Source organism: Ptychodera flava (genome assembly GCF_041260155.1).
Source record: "Ptychodera flava strain L36383 chromosome 23 unlocalized genomic scaffold, AS_Pfla_20210202 Scaffold_24__1_contigs__length_23054250_pilon, whole genome shotgun sequence".
In the NCBI taxonomy this organism is placed as follows: Eukaryota; Metazoa; Hemichordata; class Enteropneusta; family Ptychoderidae; genus Ptychodera; species Ptychodera flava.
This window is the reverse complement of record NW_027248278.1, coordinates 6,208,237-6,229,149: the sequence shown is the minus strand read 5'-3', so window position 1 is coordinate 6,229,149 and position 20,913 is coordinate 6,208,237. Positions and strand designations below refer to the sequence as shown.

Here is a 20,913-nt window from a genome sequence, read left to right as displayed (position 1 = left end):
ATTTTTTCTTTTTCTCTATGGCAGTTAGGTTGGAATAAAGAAAGACCAGAATCTACTTACAGTTTCCCCTGGCAAGGGCAGTAATTTGCCCTCTTGGGACGACTTCTTGATCTCGCCAAGTTCATTGTCAAGTGCCCGGATTGTGTCTAAGGCACTGTCCAGCTCCAAGGAACCACAAGCTTCTTGAGCCTACCGATAAAAATTGTATTTTCACTGATAAAGTTGACAGCATAATAGTGAAGTAACTTATTTACGGTACATTTGCTGAATATACAAATGAAATCACAGTAATATTTTTACAAGTTGACATGAGGTACATGTAAGAACGGAAGACAATTAAAAAAGAGTTTGTTTAACCTTTCCATGTTCACATCTTGCTGGAACCGTATTTCTAACATACAATAGTGTAGCTTGATTAATTTGAACTGTGTACAGACAATACCAGTGAAAGCAACTTAAACAGTTATTTTTGGCAGTATTTTGTCCAACCTGCACGTATCTCTTAGAAGCAAGATAACATCAAAAATATGTAGTGTTTAAAACAATATACGATGGTCTGTTACTAACGTAAATCAACTAGTAATAATGCCAGCATCTAACAAGTTCCTTGTGCACAATGCCACTTTATGATGATTACACAATGTTTTTCAATATCTTTTCACCCCATTTCCTTATGTAGAGGTCCAGCTTATCCACCGAAAACAACAGGATTGGGCCAACCTATCATGGTAAAAGGGTTAACTTACCTTGTTTGCAGCAGTCCTCAGCTCACTCAGAATGGTTGCTAACTGCTTGGCATTGTTGCCAAGCTGCAGCGCGGACGCCTGGTCACCAATGGTTGGTACAGCAGCCTTCGTAGCTATAATCATCTTGGTGCCTGGCTGGATGAAGCTCTTGCTAGCATTGATCAGATTCAACTGGGCAGTAGGACTGTCTGGGTTAGCGTTGCAGTCTCTCACACCGTGGATTAATTTAGGGATATGGTCAGCAACATTCTGTTGACAAAAGATATTTCATGAATATTGGTATCTTTCATTTCATTTTTTTCACCCTGAACACTCTTGTGGTGCAGAGGGAGTATTACAATAGGATGAAAGACTCTGAGGTTTTATCCTATTCACCCCCAATTCCCTGTGAACAGGTCCACACTCTCTGTTGATAACAATGGGTTTGGGTCAAACCATGGTGGTGACAGGGTTAAACAAGACTGATGTTTGAGGCTGGTTAAACAAAAATATGTGAGAAGAGTAAAGTGGCAAATTTGAAAGAAACAAAGAATTCAAGCAGGCTCAAGAGGGCGCCCTTGCACGCCCACTGGAACTCATGAAGTCTTTTGTGACATGTTTGTTCCTACCTTGCATTCGATGATAAGTTGTTGCTGGGAAGCTTCATTTCGGTTGGACTGTCCTGCACCTTGCGCTGCCGCAATGGTCTGTGTTGCAATGGCCGCAGCCTGTTTGGCAGCATTCTGACAAGAAACCAAACGACAAACACATGATTTGATTCATTTTACATTTAATTACACCAAAAACTGGGAGAGTGCAGAATGACGAAAGAAGTTGGTTGAACTTTTTGTGATTTTTCTCTGTGACTCTTATTGCTAGAAATCAAATTCTAGTTCAAAACGGTACTTTTTGCCAAGTCCTCGCACCCAAAATCAGGCAATTGCTGTCTAAATGCATCAAGGGTGTCTGTTGCAGCAAAGTTTTCCACCCCTAGTAAGGGAGCTTCAAAGTCCGACAAACAAAGAAATTTCTAAAGTACATGGGAAAACTAATGGAGTTTAGAAAGCGCCCTCTAGGGCTGTCTGGAACTAATAAGTATCACATGTAGTAAATTGAAGAGATGATATCAAAATCAACTGTTTCATGATCTGTAAGTAAATCTAAAATTTAGCATACTGGCCATGAAATTTTGTATAGTAAGCAATCACTAATTTGCAGAAAAAGGATTCATACATGGTCATGAAGTTATCGCTGGTAAAAGCAAGAGTTCATTATGAACTTTCAGAGCTCTTTAACTCTTTGAGTGCTGTAACTGACCCCATCAAAAATTTAGTGCAGCATTTTAACAATTTTTGTGAATTTTTCCATATTTATTTTATAATTTTAGACCAACGGACACAACATTTTTTGTCTACAGTTTTTGATCAAAATTTTGGGAAAAATCTGAAAACAATTGTTTGGATCTGTAAAATTATATTTCACAAAGGTCACAAAAATTGACTTTGGCACTCAAAGGTTAATGTGACCTTAATGACAGATCACTACCTTGGCATTGACAAAGTGGCAGGCGATATGTGTTTTACGTACCTCAAGTCTGACAATGAGTTTCTTTTGTAATGCGTTGCTGGCTGCAGCGTCAGTCGCAGCACGCAAATCCTCTGCAGCCTCGCGCAGTTTCTGTTGCTGTGCTGGGTCGTTAGGGTCTCTGGCACATGCCTGGCAGATAAACAAAAGTAACACTGAGTATGGTTGATTCTCACTATGTTTGCTACTGACTTTTACTAATGGAAATACCTCAAGCCTATGAGTAAGTCGGGCAATGTACGCGGGGCAGTAACATGTCCATCGGACCTTCTGCCCTACCCTAGTGTATGAGTGGGTCAATATAAGGTTTAATAGGGCAATAACATGTCCATCTGTCCTATCCTGGTAAACATGAAAGGGTCTATAATAGATATGTGTGAGGCAATATAACATTCAACAGGGTAACTATATGTCTGTCTGTCCTACTTTAGCAAATTTGAGAGGGGTAATAGTAGATTTATGAGGGTGAATACAAGATTCAATGAGGCAATATCATCTATATCTGCCCTACCTTTGCAGCCTCTACCATCCTAGCAGTAGCATCAGCCACCATCTTGGCAGCACCAAGTAGCTTCTTCTGCAGTTCACTGTCCTCGGCTGACTCTGCTTCACCTTTGATGCCGTTCACAAGTTGAGATGTTGCCTGCAGAATCACCAATCACCAGACAATATCAGTAAACACTCATCCTGAGTTACTTTTGTTGAAAAATCTTTCTTATAATAATCACAGCAAGATATCTTTTTGATGTTTGCTATTAAACTTAGTTGACATACATAGAGGCAATATCAATTGGGAATGGCTCTGATATTACTTAAAATTTGTAAAATTCCAAACTTTTTGGAAAAATAAATTTTCTGTGATTGACTTTAAGCTTATATACTTGGCATTTGAAGTCTTTGAAACCACTGCACCAACTGTAATTACACAAAATTTTAAAAAATCCCAACATTTTGTGAAAAGTTTTCTGAGATTGACTATCAGTTGATGTACTGGGTGTTGGAAGTGTTTTTAACTATCGCAGTAACCTATACATCAACACGTAAAAAGTACAGCAGCGTAGTTTGCCTACCTGTGCCAAGATCTTTGCCTGTTTAACCATTTCTGCTGCATCACCCATACTGCTGAAGAGTTTGTCGGTGGCCGTCAAGATGGTATCGCAAGCTGCGTCGTACTTGTCCACGACAGATGGCGTTGCCTGAGCAGTTCCCCTTCTCACATGCTGCAGCAGGTCATTCAGGGCTTTGGTCACAGCGGTAGCTGCCTCTCCAACACCCTTCAGCAGATCTTCATCATCACATGCATTCTATCATGGGAAAAACAAGAGGTGTGGCAAACTTTAACCTTGGTGGCGCTATTTCATTATCTATCAATTACTTTTAAATAAAGCATTACACACTTTGGCCTTCTCTTAGTGAGCTGTTATGTAAGATAAAACATCAAAGCATGAAAATAGTTGTAATATATTAAGATTTTCATGTACTTCTTGTGCAACAAACCTAGTGTATAGACCACATGACTGGCTGTACTGAAGTTAGGCATCTGCTGTACAATAATCAGACTATATGCCCTTCTGCAGGACGAATATCATGATTCGCTCTTGTTGTTATGTGTCATTATTTGATCATCTCAAATATTTGCCGATGTTACAGACCACGAATTAATACTAATTTGTTCGACTTTCACTGTTGACGGACAGACAGACATACATACATACAGACTTACACCAGATACTGCAGTACAATCATTCATTGTGAAATAAATAGCAAGACTTACCTGGGATGAATCAACAACTCCTTCTACAGATTTGGCGACCAGTTTAGCTGCTTCTACTAACTGTTCTTGGCAAGCTGGGCTGCTGATTGTTGGCGCTACAACCTGGAAAACACAGCAATGAGACAACAAAGTTAAATCATGTATGTATATACATACATTAAAACATACAAACATACATATATACCTACATACATACATACAGTCACATAGATATACAAACATATTTACATACAGATAGAAACACACAGACAGACAGACAGACAGACAGACACACATGCAATGCTATACATACAGACAATGTACACTTCAAATGATATTTCCCTAAAAAAATATCATGGATCAAAAATTCTTGAGTACAGTGAAGTACTACAGCATAATAAAATCTATCTGTACCTTGGTACAAGCAACAAGCTGTGATGTGTTCAGGGCACATGATGTGGCAGTCTGAATGACTCTGTTCTGGGCCTGCGGGTCTTCTGTCTTGCTGGCAACATTCTTGGCTTTGAGGACGAGAGCAGCAGTGGCATTGGCTACAGCCTTGGCAAGGGCCATCAGTGTGTCCTGGAAAACCAATCAAAGTTGTTGTTACATTTCAAATATTTCCTACAAAATTTGAGCAGTATGCAGAAGTTGCAAATAGCATTCAGACACCAATTACATTAATCAGACAAAAAAAAATCACAGTTCTGCTTTTTTTTAATTTCTTTTCTTTTGGCAACTTTGTAGCGTAACTATTGTGTCATACTTTCACGTTGATGGATGGATAAAAAATTCTTAGACTGAAAGATCAGTCACGTAAGCTGTTCACCCCCAAATGCCCTATAAGCAAGTCCACTATTACCATCAATAACAAATAGATTGGGTCAAACCATTGTGGTGAGAGGGTGCAGGAAAGTCCTTTGACTGGTCATAAGATGGTCAATTGAAGAACTTCAAGAAGCACCCTAAAACAACAGATCTTGTAATGAAAATTTTCCTGCACATTACCTGGAATCTGGGATCAACTTCAAAGTCACCGATTGTGTTCTGTACATCAGCTGAGTATGTTCCAATATTATTTGCTGCAGTTAGCAGGCTCTGACGTGGCTGTGAACACAGAAAACGGACAGTTTACTACTTTTCCATTCAAAATGAAAAAGAGAAAATGATGATATCCCCTCCTTGGTTTCACCAATGTGATGCAACCCTTCCATGATGGAGTAGTGCGACCAAACTCACACAAACCTTAGACACACCAACAAAGTCACATGACCATCACTTTTCTTGATGTCATGTGACTATCATGAGAACCATAACGACCAATCGAATTGTTCATCCACAGAAAAAAATTATTCTTTTTCTTTATCAAATTTTGCTTTAAATATGTTTAAATATTTCTTAAAAATTTCTTTAATGTTTACATGTAAATTTTTCTTAGAGTATTAACATGAAACATAATATTAAATATTTAAAACTATGCAATTTAACATTTTGATTGACTGATGGCGGTTTTGTAATTTAATTAGAACTTGATGTTAGGTAATGAGTGGATGGTTAAAATTGAAGAGAAAAATTTTCAACATTTTCATGAAAGTAACAAATAGTCTGCTTCGCAACACACAGAATCTCAAACACACTTGATCATCATATTCCACCATGGTGTTCAAAACCAATGAAACCCTGAATGAACAAAAAACAAGAACGAAACAAACTAAAGGGAAGAAGAAAAAGTTTAAGATGAAGAAACGAAAGATGTTACAAAATTTTAGTACAAAATCAAACAGAAATACAAACAAACCTCTCCCACCCCTCTTTCCTACCAAAATGGATGATCCGTGATAGAAATTAGTACAGGATCGAACCATTTTCCTAAGAAGGAGGGTATGGAAGAGTAGAAATGAAATACAATAGCAGGGTAGTTTATTGGGAATTTGTTACAGGAGTTGCTACCACCAAGAAACAAAATAACCTTTTTTCATACATTTGTTGTTACATTGTTGCAAAAACTTACCCCTGACCTTCGCCTTAGTGAGCCCTTGTAAGTTAGTTATAAATAAAATATATGAAAATAAAATCAATGGTCAAACAGTAATCCTTAATAAAAACAAAAACATACACTATGGGTCAAGGTCTCTATAATATGTGGTTTTTGAAATATTAGTATGGAGAGTTCTACGGACTTGGGTATTACACTTGATATCGGCAAGGTGTTACACTTTATATGGCTTGATTGCATGCAACGCTTCAAATAACTCAAATATCACACTTCAATTGACTTGGATATATTGTACATTTGAAATGATTTGGATATGTGTTTGACTTGGATATCACAAATCACACTTGAATTGGATATCACAAATCACACTTGAATTGACTTGGATATCAACAATCACACTTGAATTGACTTAGATATAACAAATCACACTTGAATTGACTTGAATATCACAAATTATACCTGCATTGACTTGGATATCACACATCACACTTGCATTGACTTGAATATCGCAAATCACAAACAAAGTGACTTAGATATCACACAAATCACACTTGATTGACTTGGATATCACACTTCACCAGATTTAGATATCGAGTGAAAATGACTTTAACAAACACTCCAAAAAACTTAGATATCAACTTTCATCGAGTTTGGTTATCACACTTCAAAAGACTTGCACATTACCAATAAACTTGAAACCACTTGGATATCAAAGTGCAGTTGACTTGATATTGTACTTCAAATGACTTCAGTAACAATCTAAATATGTTTTATATCAATTTCAATTGATAAGGACATTCTAGTTCAAAGGACTTGGATATTATGCTAAAAATGATTTAAATATCAAAATGACTTGGACATCAAACTGCAGTTGACTTGGATATCACACTTGAAAAGATTTGGATGTCAACTGTAAGAGAGCTTGGTATTACACTTCAATGATTTTGATGCAAAATTGAATGACTTTGATCTCAAAAATTGTCACACTTGATCTACTGAACTGGTTAGCAGTATCCAAATAACAAGGCAGTTTTTTAAAATCTGCTCTGAAACACTAATGTCTGCAAAAATAACATGACATATGACCTTGATGTTGAAAAGGGCACATCCCCCATTTAGAGTTAGTTTCCCTGCGGTTTACAAAAATGTACATATGAATCAAGTAATGAAGAGCAATTAAAGAAATTCTTTATAAATTGTTGACCATACAAATTCTTTCCCTAAAATAAAGTGGATGAGGTACAGTGCATGGCAATTTTTGACAAATTTGGAAAGAATTTACTGGTATCTCTGAAACATTAAGACTTTTGTAAATCAGAAAAGTAATAGTGAATAAACAGCTAATTTTGATGTGTTTTGTGTACTGTAATTTTTATTTGCATGTGCGGGGGATAAATGCGCACTTCATAGGCACAAAATTAGAATAATTTGTATTCAAAAAATGTTTTCAGAGGAATATTTGTAGCTTCTCCTTGTCAAAGTGATTTTTATGCTGCATAAAAGAGGTTGTTGAATACAATTAACACAAACTGATTTGAGTCAACAGTGAATCTTCTATTATTATTCTTATGATAAATTGATGTTTTTCTTGCTCAGCTCAGGGCAGTATTCGGTTTCTATTGTGTAAGCCAATGTTTCCATCACAACTTTACAACCATTGCTACAGATGCAGACAAATGATGTCCAGTTTCTACTGAGCATGCTCCGAGCCATCTCTAATTTGAGCACGTCTGGACAAGGAGCCAAAATCAATGTGTTGATTAGCTGGAGTACATCTCCTTCATGGAAGCAACTGAGCATGCTGGGCATGTTAAAAAAGTCAAATGAGGACAGAAACACATTCAGCGACAGATTCTTGTAACTCACCTCTTTGCTTCCGGGTTGAGCCGCTTTGAGTAAGTCAGAGAAAGCACCGGCTAGTTTTCTTGTAGCATCCAACAACTTCTCCCCGTGGCCATCTTTGTCGTCTTCCAACAGGGCTGACAACAATCTCACACTCTTAACAAGCTCAGGAAGATTGGAAGAGCTGGAAAGAACAAATCCATCTTTAAGTAAACATGCTGTGGAATGGTGTCTTCTTATCACATTAGAAGTATTACATATATAGTATCTTATACCATGATTTCACTCTTCTCCTTCACTGTAAGATTGGATATCAGCTTTGTGTGCCTGTCACATTCACAGAACTTAATAATCGATTAGCACTGATGTCATTACACCACACTGGTGGCTGCTGTGGGATTTCACCATACTTTGCCACATAAATAAAATGGCTGCAACAGTGTGGTGATGAAGCATGCAAAACAGGTAAATGTAATTGAGCATAAACATATAAGGAAACATGAAAATTATTGATTGGATTAACAACACATGAAAACTTGAACACAGTATGTTTGTCAGCAAGTCAAAACTTGGAAGAAAAAGCGGTCCCTTCAACTCAAAAATTTGGATAAGGGTTTCATTTAATGAATTCCAATGCTTGGCCTTAAAAAATAAAGCTTCTAACAGCTGAGTAAAGTCTAAAAGTTCTAAATCCAATAAATGTCATTCTGACTCCAAAATTTTCAGCATGTATACATGCCGGGTTGTATGCAAGGTATTTGTCAAAGGTAAATATATCTGAAGACTTGTGTGGGAGGTAGAAATAGATTACTGATAAAGTATGGCGGCACAGTGGCTGCTTAAAATGAAAGGAAAGGCTTTGATCTGCACGGAGTGATTTGTTTTATGCATGATTCTCTCAAAGTTTGAAAAATAAAATCAAAGATTGTGATCTCTCTGGTATTCACATTATGCAGCTAGCAGCTTTTATCACACTTTCAAAAGTACAGACTTCAGACGCAAAAAAAAAAGATGTTAAAAAATGTTACGTTGCTTATGATAGGCATCAGAACAAAAATTGGGGGGTTGCTTCTGAAACAAGACAGCTGACAAAAAGTGAGAGAACATGAACTAATTTGTCTCAAATTACACAAAAACTGGAAAGCAGCAAAAGAATTTTTCACTTTTCTCACACTTCAATTATTTGGTCATACAATGTAACTACAATCTCACAGCTATTAATTTTCAAAATCCCTCTGATACTTTGCAGAAATATTTTTAAAAGGTAGCAAACTTTTATTACACTAAAATTTGCAAGCAGCGAAACTACATAGCGCTTTCTCTGCTTTTTCAATCTGTAATTTTTTCATCCGTGATTACAAATTATCTACAATCTCACCACCATTAATTTCCAAAATCCCCTCTGGTACCCAGTATTTCCAGAACCTGCACTTGGCGGCAACATATCAAACACATCCAATAATATTAAAATGCATGAGACTTTCCTGGGCGATTAATCTGGACAATTCTGTTGGGTGTTTACTTTACTTTTCTAATCCACATTAATTGACCAAACTAGAAAATTGGATGTAAAAACTGTTGAAATTTTCCAGTGAGAATTTGGATAATTATGTATAATTTTCTAGATTATAGTTTCTTCTCCATGTTTTCACATAATTTCTTTTCATGTTTGCTCAATGTTAGGTTTTGCTCTAGTATTAGAAATATTTCAAAAATTGATAAAAAGCATTGACTTGTACAGTAGTGGGATGCAAGTGCAGATAGATGAGGGTGTAATGTAATGCTATGGACAGAAAACTGAATCCTCAAGCTTTACTTTAACTATTGCACAGCGTTGGTATTGAAAACTGTACACCAGAACACTGAAGTCATATTTTCTTTTCATTATGAAGTAAAATGAAATCATCAAAAAATATAACAGTATGCTCAGTCAAGCTGGGATTTAACAAAAAACACCAATAATTTCCAACTCTTTTTTTCACAACTTCAATGGAATGTGGCGACTTAAGAACAACGTTCACTTGGTCATGTTTAATTCCACGCCACACGCTCTCTGTTTCTTCATAGGCGGGCAAAAAAGAGACGGGCTGCGTAAAATTCAAAATATCACCTTCTATTATCAACGAAGCACGCATTCAACATTCTCCGAGGAATTGTGCGTGAGCACTTATCGAAGAAATGATCTCAATTTCTTGTAAAGATCCAAATCTGTTCCTTTTGTAGCAGTTTGTGCTTAATTGATCTGCAGGGAGTTGTGGAGGAGGCGAGAGTGCGAGAGAAATACAAATGGCTGTAGAGTTATTGTGTAACTGATAATAGCATGGAGATAAACTGGGGAGCATTACTTCCATACACTATGACTTTTCACAACTGAGCTGACAGAAAGATTATACAATATTCAGCTTATGGGGAAATGGATTACCTCATTTTTGTAGATGCGTGTTGACCTATGCTTGTCCTACTGAGTTTTTGACACCAAATTGTTTAGACCTAAAAAGTTAGGTCAGAATTTACACTTTGCAGGTTGCATTTAGGAGAAAGTGGAATTCAGTTGCTTCATCGAATGCTGTAAAAACATTTTTTAACTGGTATAAAGTGTAGTCCTACAAAGCCTACCAGTTGTTGAAGTATGAATTTCAAATTTGAAAGTATCTCTAAAATGTCATTCGAATTGGATTAAGTAATAATTTTGGCACTATTGGGTTTACAACTAGATACAAATTTGCAAGATTCACAAAATGTTGAAAGATTCACCAAAACTGGAAATTTTCATGATAATGTAGTGTTGGATCGGCAACATCTGGGTGTCTAGCGATGTTTGGGTACAGATGGCAAATCATGACGCACTGTTGAAAATCTACAGAAAGACTCATAACACACCATAATTCACTGAAGGTAACTGGCTATAGGCTATCACATGACAATCACATGACCTGTTTGAACCAATGATATGCCCACTTACATGGTTGTGACAGCGGATCCGACAGCGGTGTAGTTTGTGTCATCTGGGTCACCTGATGTCAGAGTCACAATGCCTGCGGTTGCCGCAGACATGGCACCAAGCTGGGATTGAATATTCTGCCGACTTACATCCAAGGTATCCTGTTTCCATTTCAAAGATGCCTGAAATTTCAAACCAGGTTGTGCTGCATGAGTATATCTCACTGTCAGATATGTCCTTCAATTCTATTGGATAAAGATTTCAGTCTGTCAAAACACACAGTACATAGATTTCAAACTGACCAATAATCAATCACCTAGGAAAGGACACAAAATTTTCCAAACTACAGAAACCAAGGAAAGGATAAGGAATTAATTTTAAATACCAAATGATCAGTCAGAGTACATTTACCTTAACCAATCATCGATCATAAAGATTTAAAATTATCCAATCACTGGTCCAAAAGGATTCAAACTATCCAATCACCATTCACAAAGAAATGAACTTATCCAATCATCAATAACTTGTATTCAGAAAATTCAGTTCTGGAGTAAAATTTAAAGTGTTACACTTAAAACTATCTGGATGGTTGGATTATTTTGGACAACAAATCAGTAACATCACAAACATCAAGTGATCAATTCTATATAATTTGTAATGAATGCTGGATCTATTGCCAGCTCCTAGCGAACACTGATTCTACCATCGGGTCCACACTGTTGGCAATATAACATACACAATGGCACTGGATGATGATACAACACACAAACAGTGGGGACATAATTCAATTTCATAACTTATTCCTATCCATGTCCGTGTTTACACACATGGCCACAGAGACGTCAGGGAAATAGACCAGCATTTTCTGAACAAACAGCAAGGAGGAACATCTCAGCCAGTCTTGCTGACCAAACTGCTTTCCTATGCACCGGGGCTATTCAATCATACACACATTACAAATGCATAGAAACTTAAATTTCATCAATTTCCTTTGTTGTGTGTTCGGAGAGTACACAATACCTGACAAAATCAATCATTGGATACAGATGAAATATAGCGTTCTCAAGAAATCAAATCTCTTCAGAATGACATATCAAGAAAACAATTTCCATTTTTCTATTGCATCTTTATCTTACTTCATCATTAATGATGTTGATAGAAAATTTGTTACCTTGGGACATTTGTGAAATCATACTCTATATTAAGGTGTTGCGGATTGACACAACAGTGACAAAACAGTATAAAAGGTTAGAAACAAGTAAAACATCTGTTTTTGGGTGGATACAATTTTTATATGCACAACGACACTTCATGATGGGGAAGTCTACTGAGGAACCTAAATAAAATTCAAATATGTTGAATTTTAATGAAATGTATACTGCTTAAACTGTAAATATACAAATCTGAAACAAAGGGCTCGCAAATATTGTTAATGACAACAGAATGCACCAAATGGTTTTGTAGCAGTTTCTCTAAAAATCTGAAATTCAACTATCTGTACACATACGCACACACACTAAGATTGGCAAGTATGGGGGGCATGAATTGAGAGCGCCCTCTACCAGACATACCGGGTCAGTTCCCAGAGGTGGAAGCTCAGCTGGTTTTTCCAGATCAGACTTTGTCCTTTCAACTTCTGTGATGGCCACTGTGATATTACCCATCAGGCCTTGCTGCGCCGTTGATAAACCAGGCTGCTTGGGAGTGGATGCCTGAATAACGAGATAACAAAGTCATTCTCACTAGAATTTTCCATGCAATATGTTTTATTACAAAGACAGACAAAAAAGTAAATATTTGTGGGTGTGCATAAATACAGAGTTCACCTTCTTGTCATACCGCAGCAGTGTAACCATAAAATGAAACATAAAGACGCCATCTTGCCTAATTTCAACAAACTTACGATGCAATCCTGTAAAACTCAAGTGGCGTATAAAAATTCAGTGAGGTATAATGGGAAACGAGCAATTCACATAGCTTGGCCTAAAGTGGGGCATAAAAATCCTCTAAGGTGTTACAGGAAACTAGTAATTTACTTCTGCTGGCCTACAGAATCTTAATGAAGTCCCTTTACAGCATCGGCTAGGGTACTTGTCATATACAGATGAATTTATCGTGTTCATCAACGTTCACTCCTCCCGGACAAGAAAATTATAGCTGGGGAAATTGAACTTCCTCTAACCCCTGTTAAGAATCACTTAAAATCTGCATTGGAAACTTAATGCAAACAGCTTCTAGAATTTCAAGTAGGTTCATTTTCCACCAGGTCACACGCGGTTTTCAGGATTTTTTCCAGTGCACTGTTTTCAGTCTGTTTTTGTCAGATGCTTAAATGCACTTGAGCAGCCCGGAGCGATAGAACAATTTTATTTACTTCCTACTATGGCTGAATCACTCTCTCTTTTGTTAGTTAACCTTCTTTTTTATTATTTCATGTCAATGCGTTTCTCTGCTTGGCACTTGACATGCCATTGGAAGTGTGCGCTTTACGGAAATTACAGCAGCCTTGTACTGTATTCCCATTTTCCATTTCCTGTCTACCTGGCACAATTTTTCCGTCTGCTCACAGAGTCCTCACTTGTCCCCTGGCATACTGTCACCATCCCTGTATACAATCATGTGACAAGATGGCTTGCCCTTAAACACCTATTTGCAATTTCAAAACTCTAATCTTATCAAAAATTTGAGTCCTTACCAATTTTTTCGAACAAGTTCTGACAAATGCCAGTTTTGCAGCTTTCAAATTCGAGCAAAGTTTTGCGCCTCATGAATACATTGGTCAGTCTGTTTTTCTGTCTCTTCATCTCGGAGTTTCTGTCAGTCCCAGCCTCATTTTGTCACCTCTACCTATGTGTAACTAAAGTAACCTTGTCTGTTTGCTTGTATGTCTGTCCATTCATCTACCTCTATCCGTGACTCTAACTCTCTCTAATCTTTCTCTGTCTCTTATTCTCTCTCTCCCCCTCCCAAGGTTCTCAGACATTATGTATTCATAGAGCAAAAAGGGAGCTATTTTTACTTTTTGATGTCAAAGGTGAGAGGTCATGACCCTTACCATCGGTGCAGTATGTGCACTGTGTGCCTGTCCCTTCATGGATCCATACTGCGGAGCTTGCATGGTACCAGTGCTGTAACTTGCAGCACCTGTGATGCAAAAAGAGTTTCAAAAGGTTACAAGAATATTACTTTGTATTTTTCTGTGCACTCTGATATAAGTTGAACAATGCTTCCACTTACAGAACTTCACGTCCTCTCATCATCATTATATTCTATCAAAGTTAGGCATGGTGATGGTTAATTGCTTGAGAGCTCAACGTATACAACTGCCCTACCGTAAGTTCATAGTTCAGGGTTCAAAGTGTCAAGGGTCATTTAAAGAAAAGCACAGACGTATTGAACTTACTGCCACCAGCTCTCATAATTGCTGGCAGAGCAACAGAGCCAGTGCTGGCATGTCCGATCTTATTGGTTTGATGTTGCATGATAGTTGCTCTGGCGGGAGAGACGTTGTCTTCCAGTAACATGGCATCGTCATCACCTTCCAGTCCATATCTGTCACTTCCTTTTTTCTGCAAGACAAATTTTGAGAAGAATGGTGAAATAATTAAAGATGAAAATGTTAGAGCTCCACTAAATGTAACTTTTCATGTGCAGTTTTGTTTTTTCTGCAAATTAAAGTTCCTTGTCCTACACTAAAAATCAAACTACCGGTACAGTGTATCATCCAGCATTGATAACACATGGCTTGTGTGAGTTTAACCCCTTGAGTGCTGTGATTTTTCCCACCAAAATTTTAGTGCAACATTTTACCAATTTTAATGAAATTTTCTGTAATTTTTTAAATAATTTTAGACCAAACGGACATCACATTTCATTGGCTACAAATTTTTATAAAAATTTTGGCAAAAATCTGAAAAAATTTGACTGGGGTATATTTTATGAAGACGACAAAAAATTGACTTTGGTGCTCAAAGGGTTAATCCTTTCACCACCATGGTTTGAACCAGTCACATTATTTTCTATGGTGAAGTTGGAGCTTTAGAGAGGGAAAGGGGATGAAAGGCTATGTCATTGTTGGCAACGGAGCTTAGCTGAGACTAGATTCCTTTGTCAATGATACCACCACATATTGTCTGCTGACTGTGTCGTGTTCATACAACTAATACCGGTACTCTGTATGTCTCTTTCCTCATGCTTAAAGGGAGTAGAAGAAAACAAATGTTTCATAGGAAAAGTGATGAAAATATTTTCAAATATCACAGATATTGACTTCATATCTTCAAACCAATTTCTTTACAATTTCTTTACGAATATTTTTTATTTCAGAGATGTGCAACTTGATGCCCAAATTCTCACTCAAAAGGCTCGGCATAAAGTATATCAAAGCCCGTTTCATCATCAGATATGCATGGATTGGTTAAGGTAGAAATTCGTCACCACTCTGTAAACTTCAAGCCTGTGTGCCAGCACATTTGCATAATTATCAATCTTTTAATTGATAACCTAGAGAGCACATCATTGAATGAAACAAGTGACGAATGAGAAAGCAGATCACCGCACATGCCTCCCTTGTACTGCAGAGATAATACATTTCTGGAATTATTCGCAGACAAGTTTTATTGATCTACAATTAGCCTTCAGCATAACATGTCTCTGCATCGACCTTTTTATCCTTGCCGGCAGCAACACAACAAAACTTCCAATTATTTCAGATTTTAATTTGAGTGGAGTGTTTGATCATTGAGCCAGCATATTTAAACTAGACTTCATTACACGAGTGATCCTTTATTTGACTTGCTTAAAGGGCCAGTAGCTGTACTTTTGGAGATTTTTCATTATTTTTGTTCTTAATGTCAACTATACAGTTTCTTGTTCTACTCTCCAAAGCATGTTGAGATACTCAGTATTCAGCTTGTCAACTCAGCCCATCCTTGTGTAGGCTGCACTTTTTATTGCCGTTTTGGTCTACCATTTTGAGGGGCTAATTTGAAGCTCATTGAATAACTTAAGTTTTCACCTGCTTATTTGCGTGAAGATTGAAACTTCACTTTTTCCCATAGAGTTAACACAGGAATGGCAGCCATTTTGAATTTCAAGACTCCGTAAAGATTGGGTACATTGTTTCTTTGGTACAAAACCATGCACAGAGATCCCAATTTTTATTCTTAATTTCACAAAGGGGATTATTTAAAGTTTCCTTACTGAAAGTTTGATCAAAAGTTGAAGTCTTCCAATTTCAAGGCACGTTAATCTTATAAAAGAATCAAATCTTGCGAAATCCTATTATGCCAATTTTCAGATCGATGGGGAACGAAGCAGACTTAAACAAATTATGGTGATAAAATGGCAAGTCAAATGAAGAAATCATAAAATTGATCTTTATCCAAATATTGTAGATTTATCTGTTTGCCAGCGGTCATTTCATTACTGAAAGTGGATAAGGTAATCACAGACGCCCCCCAGGGTCTGTGCAACATGGCGACGTGCTACGTCAATCGTAACAAGGTTTGGGTCAAAGTTCATGACTGTAGGCAGTGTCAAGACCCTTGAATTAAATTGTCAAATGAAGGTCGTAAACAGGTTAAACATTCATTTACTAATAGCCAGCTTTCCGCAAAGATTAACCGAATGCCATTTGATTTATTAAGGTGCTGAAAGTGCCAGGGCGAAGCACTCTGTCAGGTGGTGCGAAAAGAGACCATTTCAGAGTTTGGTTGAGTGGAGAATTTGAGTGGATTGGTGTTGATATGCACTAAAGACAGGTGCCTGTCAAAGAATATACTCTTTGAGCTCAAAAGTCAATTTTTGTTGCCTGTATTAAAAATATACTCAAATGAATTTTTTTTTCAAATTTTTGCCAAAATTTTGATAAAAAATGTCGCAAATTAAATGCAATGTCCATTTGGCTAAAAATTATAAAGAAAATACAGAAAAATTGTTAAAAATTGGTAAAATGTTGCAGAAATTTCGGTTGGAAAAATTACAGCACTCAAAGGGTTAAGTTCTACTGTCTCCAAACTGTGACGCTCACACAGAGAGTGTTATCAGAGCCATGTCAATTCTCTTACATAAGAGAACTGAGAATATCATGACTGTAATTTCTTTGAATTTCAAAAACTTAATCGATGTGAAAGAAGTTCAAAGCAAACATGATAATTGAAATGTTGAAATTCTATTGAGTTAGCCTAAACCTAGGCAAGTAATATGTGTTGCTAACATCAAAGAGAACACACATGTCAGTGGTGTGAAAATTGTTCCATCACCTAACTGTCCATAATGGTAACACATTTGGAATGGTAGAGTTGCAATTTCCAAGTACCAATGCCACACTGGAGGGTGATCCAGTAATACTGAATCTTGTTTTAGTAAATGCTAGGGGATTTCTTACCTTCATCAGCTGTAACTTTTAATGTGCAGTGAAACCTGTCTAAACCGAACCCATGTCTAAACTGGAAACATGTCTAAACTGAACCCTTTCCCCAGTCCCATTACAATAGAACTCTATGTTAAAATGACCTCAATAAACCAAACACCTCTCCAAACCGAACAATTTTCTCAGTCCCTGAACAGTTCAGTTTAGACAGGTTTTTGAAAAATTTCAAGGTCTTTTGTTCTGCTTTTAGGACACATATTTTCACATTTTGTTCACTGCCCAACAATCTTACTACAACCTCACCTTTTTCAGGATGATATCGATGTAACCTGCGATCAGAGCAGAGATTTGCTCGCCTTCTGTGGTTTGCACGGAATAATAGGATTCGGAATAATCGCCGAAATCCAGGGTAAAACTCTTTGGTGACGCCGCCCATCGTCTCACACAGGTCAAAGGCCATGTCTTCAGAATCTATCAAAAGAAAACCACATATTGTTTGATTTTAGAAAAAATGACAAGGTTATTCTTACTCTAATCAATGAACTTTATTTGTAAAACATGGAATCTTTAGTACATGACTGGAATTTATCTTTTGCACACAATATCGAAAAAAATTGCAAGTCAGCCAGGAACAATATGTACACACGGTCATATTTGATGGACCTGATGAAGTAAATATGTTGTAACATGGCAGGGCGTCCTCTGATGTGTTGGAATACAAGATAACATCAAAATAAGACTTCTAAAACAATACTATCGTAGAGAAGATCCATTCTACACAGGGCACTGACGGTATGGCCTTGACAAGGTGATAGTTTGTAAAAAATGTCCGACATGCTCAGCTGATCAATAGTCTTTCCGACAAGCAAGCACTCCAGGAATGTCATAGACTTGACAGCCAGTCATAATTAGGAATTTTGTAATCAGATATTCATCCACAGCCATGCACTGGTGCCATCCATCAAATTCTTGACATTGATAATTAAACATTCCTTGGGCAAGGTTACATCCTCATAGTGCTTCAGCTTCAGCTAATTTGCATATACTATGCATGTATTTGAATATATTATAAATGCAAATTAAGTCTGGCTAGCTTCTTTGTGGAAATTCACCTGAAAACCTTGTTAATACAATAATTACACAATGAATCTATACCTAATATTATCAGACTGCCAGCCAATTTTAATTGAGTGTTTCAATCAAGAGTTTTATTAAAAATTCTTGACACAAAATCATTGAACCGGTTCATGGAATAATTTTCATTAAATTGATTTCTTTATGTTACTCTGTAGTTTTCGAAATGAAACCATCTTTTTTTTCTCTATGAATATCAATTGCAAAAAAGTTGACCTTGGCCCAGAGGACGACAGAGAATGTATTCTAATTACTAGCACTACATGCCCGGCATCTGATATTATAATGTGTCAATGTCTGCTTCGTATGATACATCGCATAAAATATCCCATTACACTGATGCAATACCGGATCCATTCAAGGCTCTCTATTCTAGTTCTACCACCTTTCTAGATCTACAGAACATTCTACAAGATGTAAATGATTTGATAAAATGAAATGACTTGATAAAAGAACATTTTGCTAATTTGGTCAGAACGACTATTGCAAAACAGGTCAGGCAAATATGCATGTCATAGAATGTTGCTATACTAAACCAAGAATAAAAGCAAATCTCATATTCCCCCCTTTTCGCTGAATATGCTGGTTGATGTTAAACTCAACAATATTGCAAAAGTTGGGAAGCAAAGAGCACATTTGATCATGTCAGCAACCATTTCACCATAAATATGAACTTACTGTGAAACAGGCCGGCCATCACTTGATTTCACCAAACTACTGACTTATCAAACAAGATTATATACAAGGGAGTTAAAGGCCTCTATTGTCATCAAGACTACCTAACTAATGGACAATTATTTCTCTGCCAAGCAAAGGGGCTACTTAAAATATAAGCTAAAGCTCACACCACAGAAACTTCAACAGAAATCTTCAGCAATCAGAAGCCATCATCAACACAGAACCTTATGATCACAAATGTACAGATGTTTGTTCAAGTTTCATATCACATACAATTTTATTCTTCCGCTGTATTCTTTTAAGGGCATTATGATGACAGAAGGGAGTAATCTTGGAGGAGAAGCGGTCTTTGAAGAAATTTTTCATCGCGAAATTATGCATGCATTGAAGCTGGTTTATGCAATGTATTACACATTTATATATTCATCCAAGCCATCAAAAGTCTGAATATTATTCCTGAATACTTTTTAATGTTACTGACTGCAGAGGAGCAATAAAATGAAATTTTGTACCATACAGCACAGGGGAGCAAACAAGCACATACATCCTATGCATGCTTTGAATGCACAGAGCATACTCGTCTAGCCCATCTAATGTGTAATCAAAGCGTGTAATCGGAAGAGGCTTATCTCAAAATCTATCAAACATGAAAATTTCAATATTACCTAATGAATCAAGCTACGTAGGAGACATCTAAAGATTACTTTTTCCTGTCAAAAATAGAAATTACAGGCCCAAGCTGCCACAATGCAGAATTTGAGTGATTAGAAAAAGAGAAGTAATATCATATTAGCGTAAGCACTAATGGAGAGATTACTGTCATTTGTTTCTCAAATCTCCACATGATTTTTGACTTTCATTTTTCCCCCAATCAAAATCTGTCAACTTTCGTTAAGCTAATACACCAACCTGGAGGTGTCCTCACTGTTTCTTTAAACAAATTTGAAGTATTCTCTGGTAGAGCTGGTTTAAAGGAATTCAGTGACTGCATTTATAAAGGCTAATTACTGATTATCACAAAGTCAGTACCATACAAATTAATAGCACCAGCATAACTGTACAGTACTTCTAAATTTCCTTCAGCAAGCATGGCTGACTTATCCATTTTACTGTAACGATGTGCAAATTTGCAGTGGTCATGTGACTTTTCCATGCTATTCTTTGGCACAATTTTGTAGCTCTCTGTCATTAAAGTGGACTGTAAATGTAAGTGGCATGATGGAAACAATTTATTTTGCCTGCAGAACATATTCTTATTATTTGAGGCTGAGTTTCCAATTTTCACTTTCAATTCCCTTCAAAACTGAATGAGAAACGGCCTAAGAAAACCTTAACAATGCATATTGAGCCATTATGCATTCACAATTTATATTTCACATTTCTTTAACAGAAATGTTTTCTGTTATTTGAATTACAGAGTTTATTTTTTCACATATTGCTTACTAACTTAGATTATTTCTACGAAAATTGGCTGAGTTCTGGAAAGCAGAAATGTTTTCGATGCAACAACAGATGCAAAAGCTTTACTAAATTTAACTAATATTTTGGTAGGTACTGTTCTCCAGCTTGCGCACGTTAGAACACACTGTACACACGGCATACCATACACGATACACATACATGAATACTGTAGGTGTAGCTCCTATGATCATTATGCAAATATGGCATGACAGCTAAAAACAACATAAAAAGTCAAGACTACAGAGCAATGAAAACAGTATGAGTATGCCAGCATGTCTTGTCAAGGGAGAAGGCCATTACACAGGATAATTTGAAAAGAGTCACTTATACGATGATGTCACTGGCATCAACTGACCTCGGGATTTCTGACGTCTTAGATACACCTGCTTCATCTGAGCCTCAGGAGAAATTACTGACTTAGCATTA

At 36.9% G+C, this 20,913-nt stretch overlaps 1 protein-coding gene across 7 annotated transcripts in view; it reads right to left on the bottom strand.

Moving 5' to 3' along the window:
* LOC139124895 (talin-1-like) overlaps window positions 1–20,913 on the bottom strand; it is a 162,942-nt gene that overhangs the window by 25,556 nt on the left and 116,473 nt on the right. For 4 of the 7 annotated variants that reach the window (XM_070690997.1, XM_070690999.1, XM_070691001.1 and 1 more), the window contains exons 13-28: window positions 17,518–17,685; window positions 14,245–14,410; window positions 13,897–13,985; window positions 12,413–12,553; window positions 10,863–11,023; window positions 7,925–8,084; window positions 6,074–6,097; window positions 5,071–5,169; window positions 4,477–4,644; window positions 4,084–4,185; window positions 3,380–3,613; window positions 2,821–2,952; window positions 2,313–2,441; window positions 1,355–1,468; window positions 747–995; window positions 61–189 (exon numbers count right to left, since the gene is read on the bottom strand). In XM_070690997.1, the coding sequence (XP_070547098.1) occupies window positions 61–189; window positions 747–995; window positions 1,355–1,468; window positions 2,313–2,441; window positions 2,821–2,952; window positions 3,380–3,613; window positions 4,084–4,185; window positions 4,477–4,644; window positions 5,071–5,169; window positions 6,074–6,097; window positions 7,925–8,084; window positions 10,863–11,023; window positions 12,413–12,553; window positions 13,897–13,985; window positions 14,245–14,410; window positions 17,518–17,685 (2,265 nt within the window). The remainder of the gene's footprint in view (window positions 1–60; window positions 190–746; window positions 996–1,354; window positions 1,469–2,312; window positions 2,442–2,820; window positions 2,953–3,379; window positions 3,614–4,083; window positions 4,186–4,476; window positions 4,645–5,070; window positions 5,170–6,073; window positions 6,098–7,924; window positions 8,085–10,862; window positions 11,024–12,412; window positions 12,554–13,896; window positions 13,986–14,244; window positions 14,411–17,517; window positions 17,686–20,913) is intronic. The other 3 variants (XM_070690998.1, XM_070691000.1, XM_070691003.1) reach the window with 1 other exon arrangement.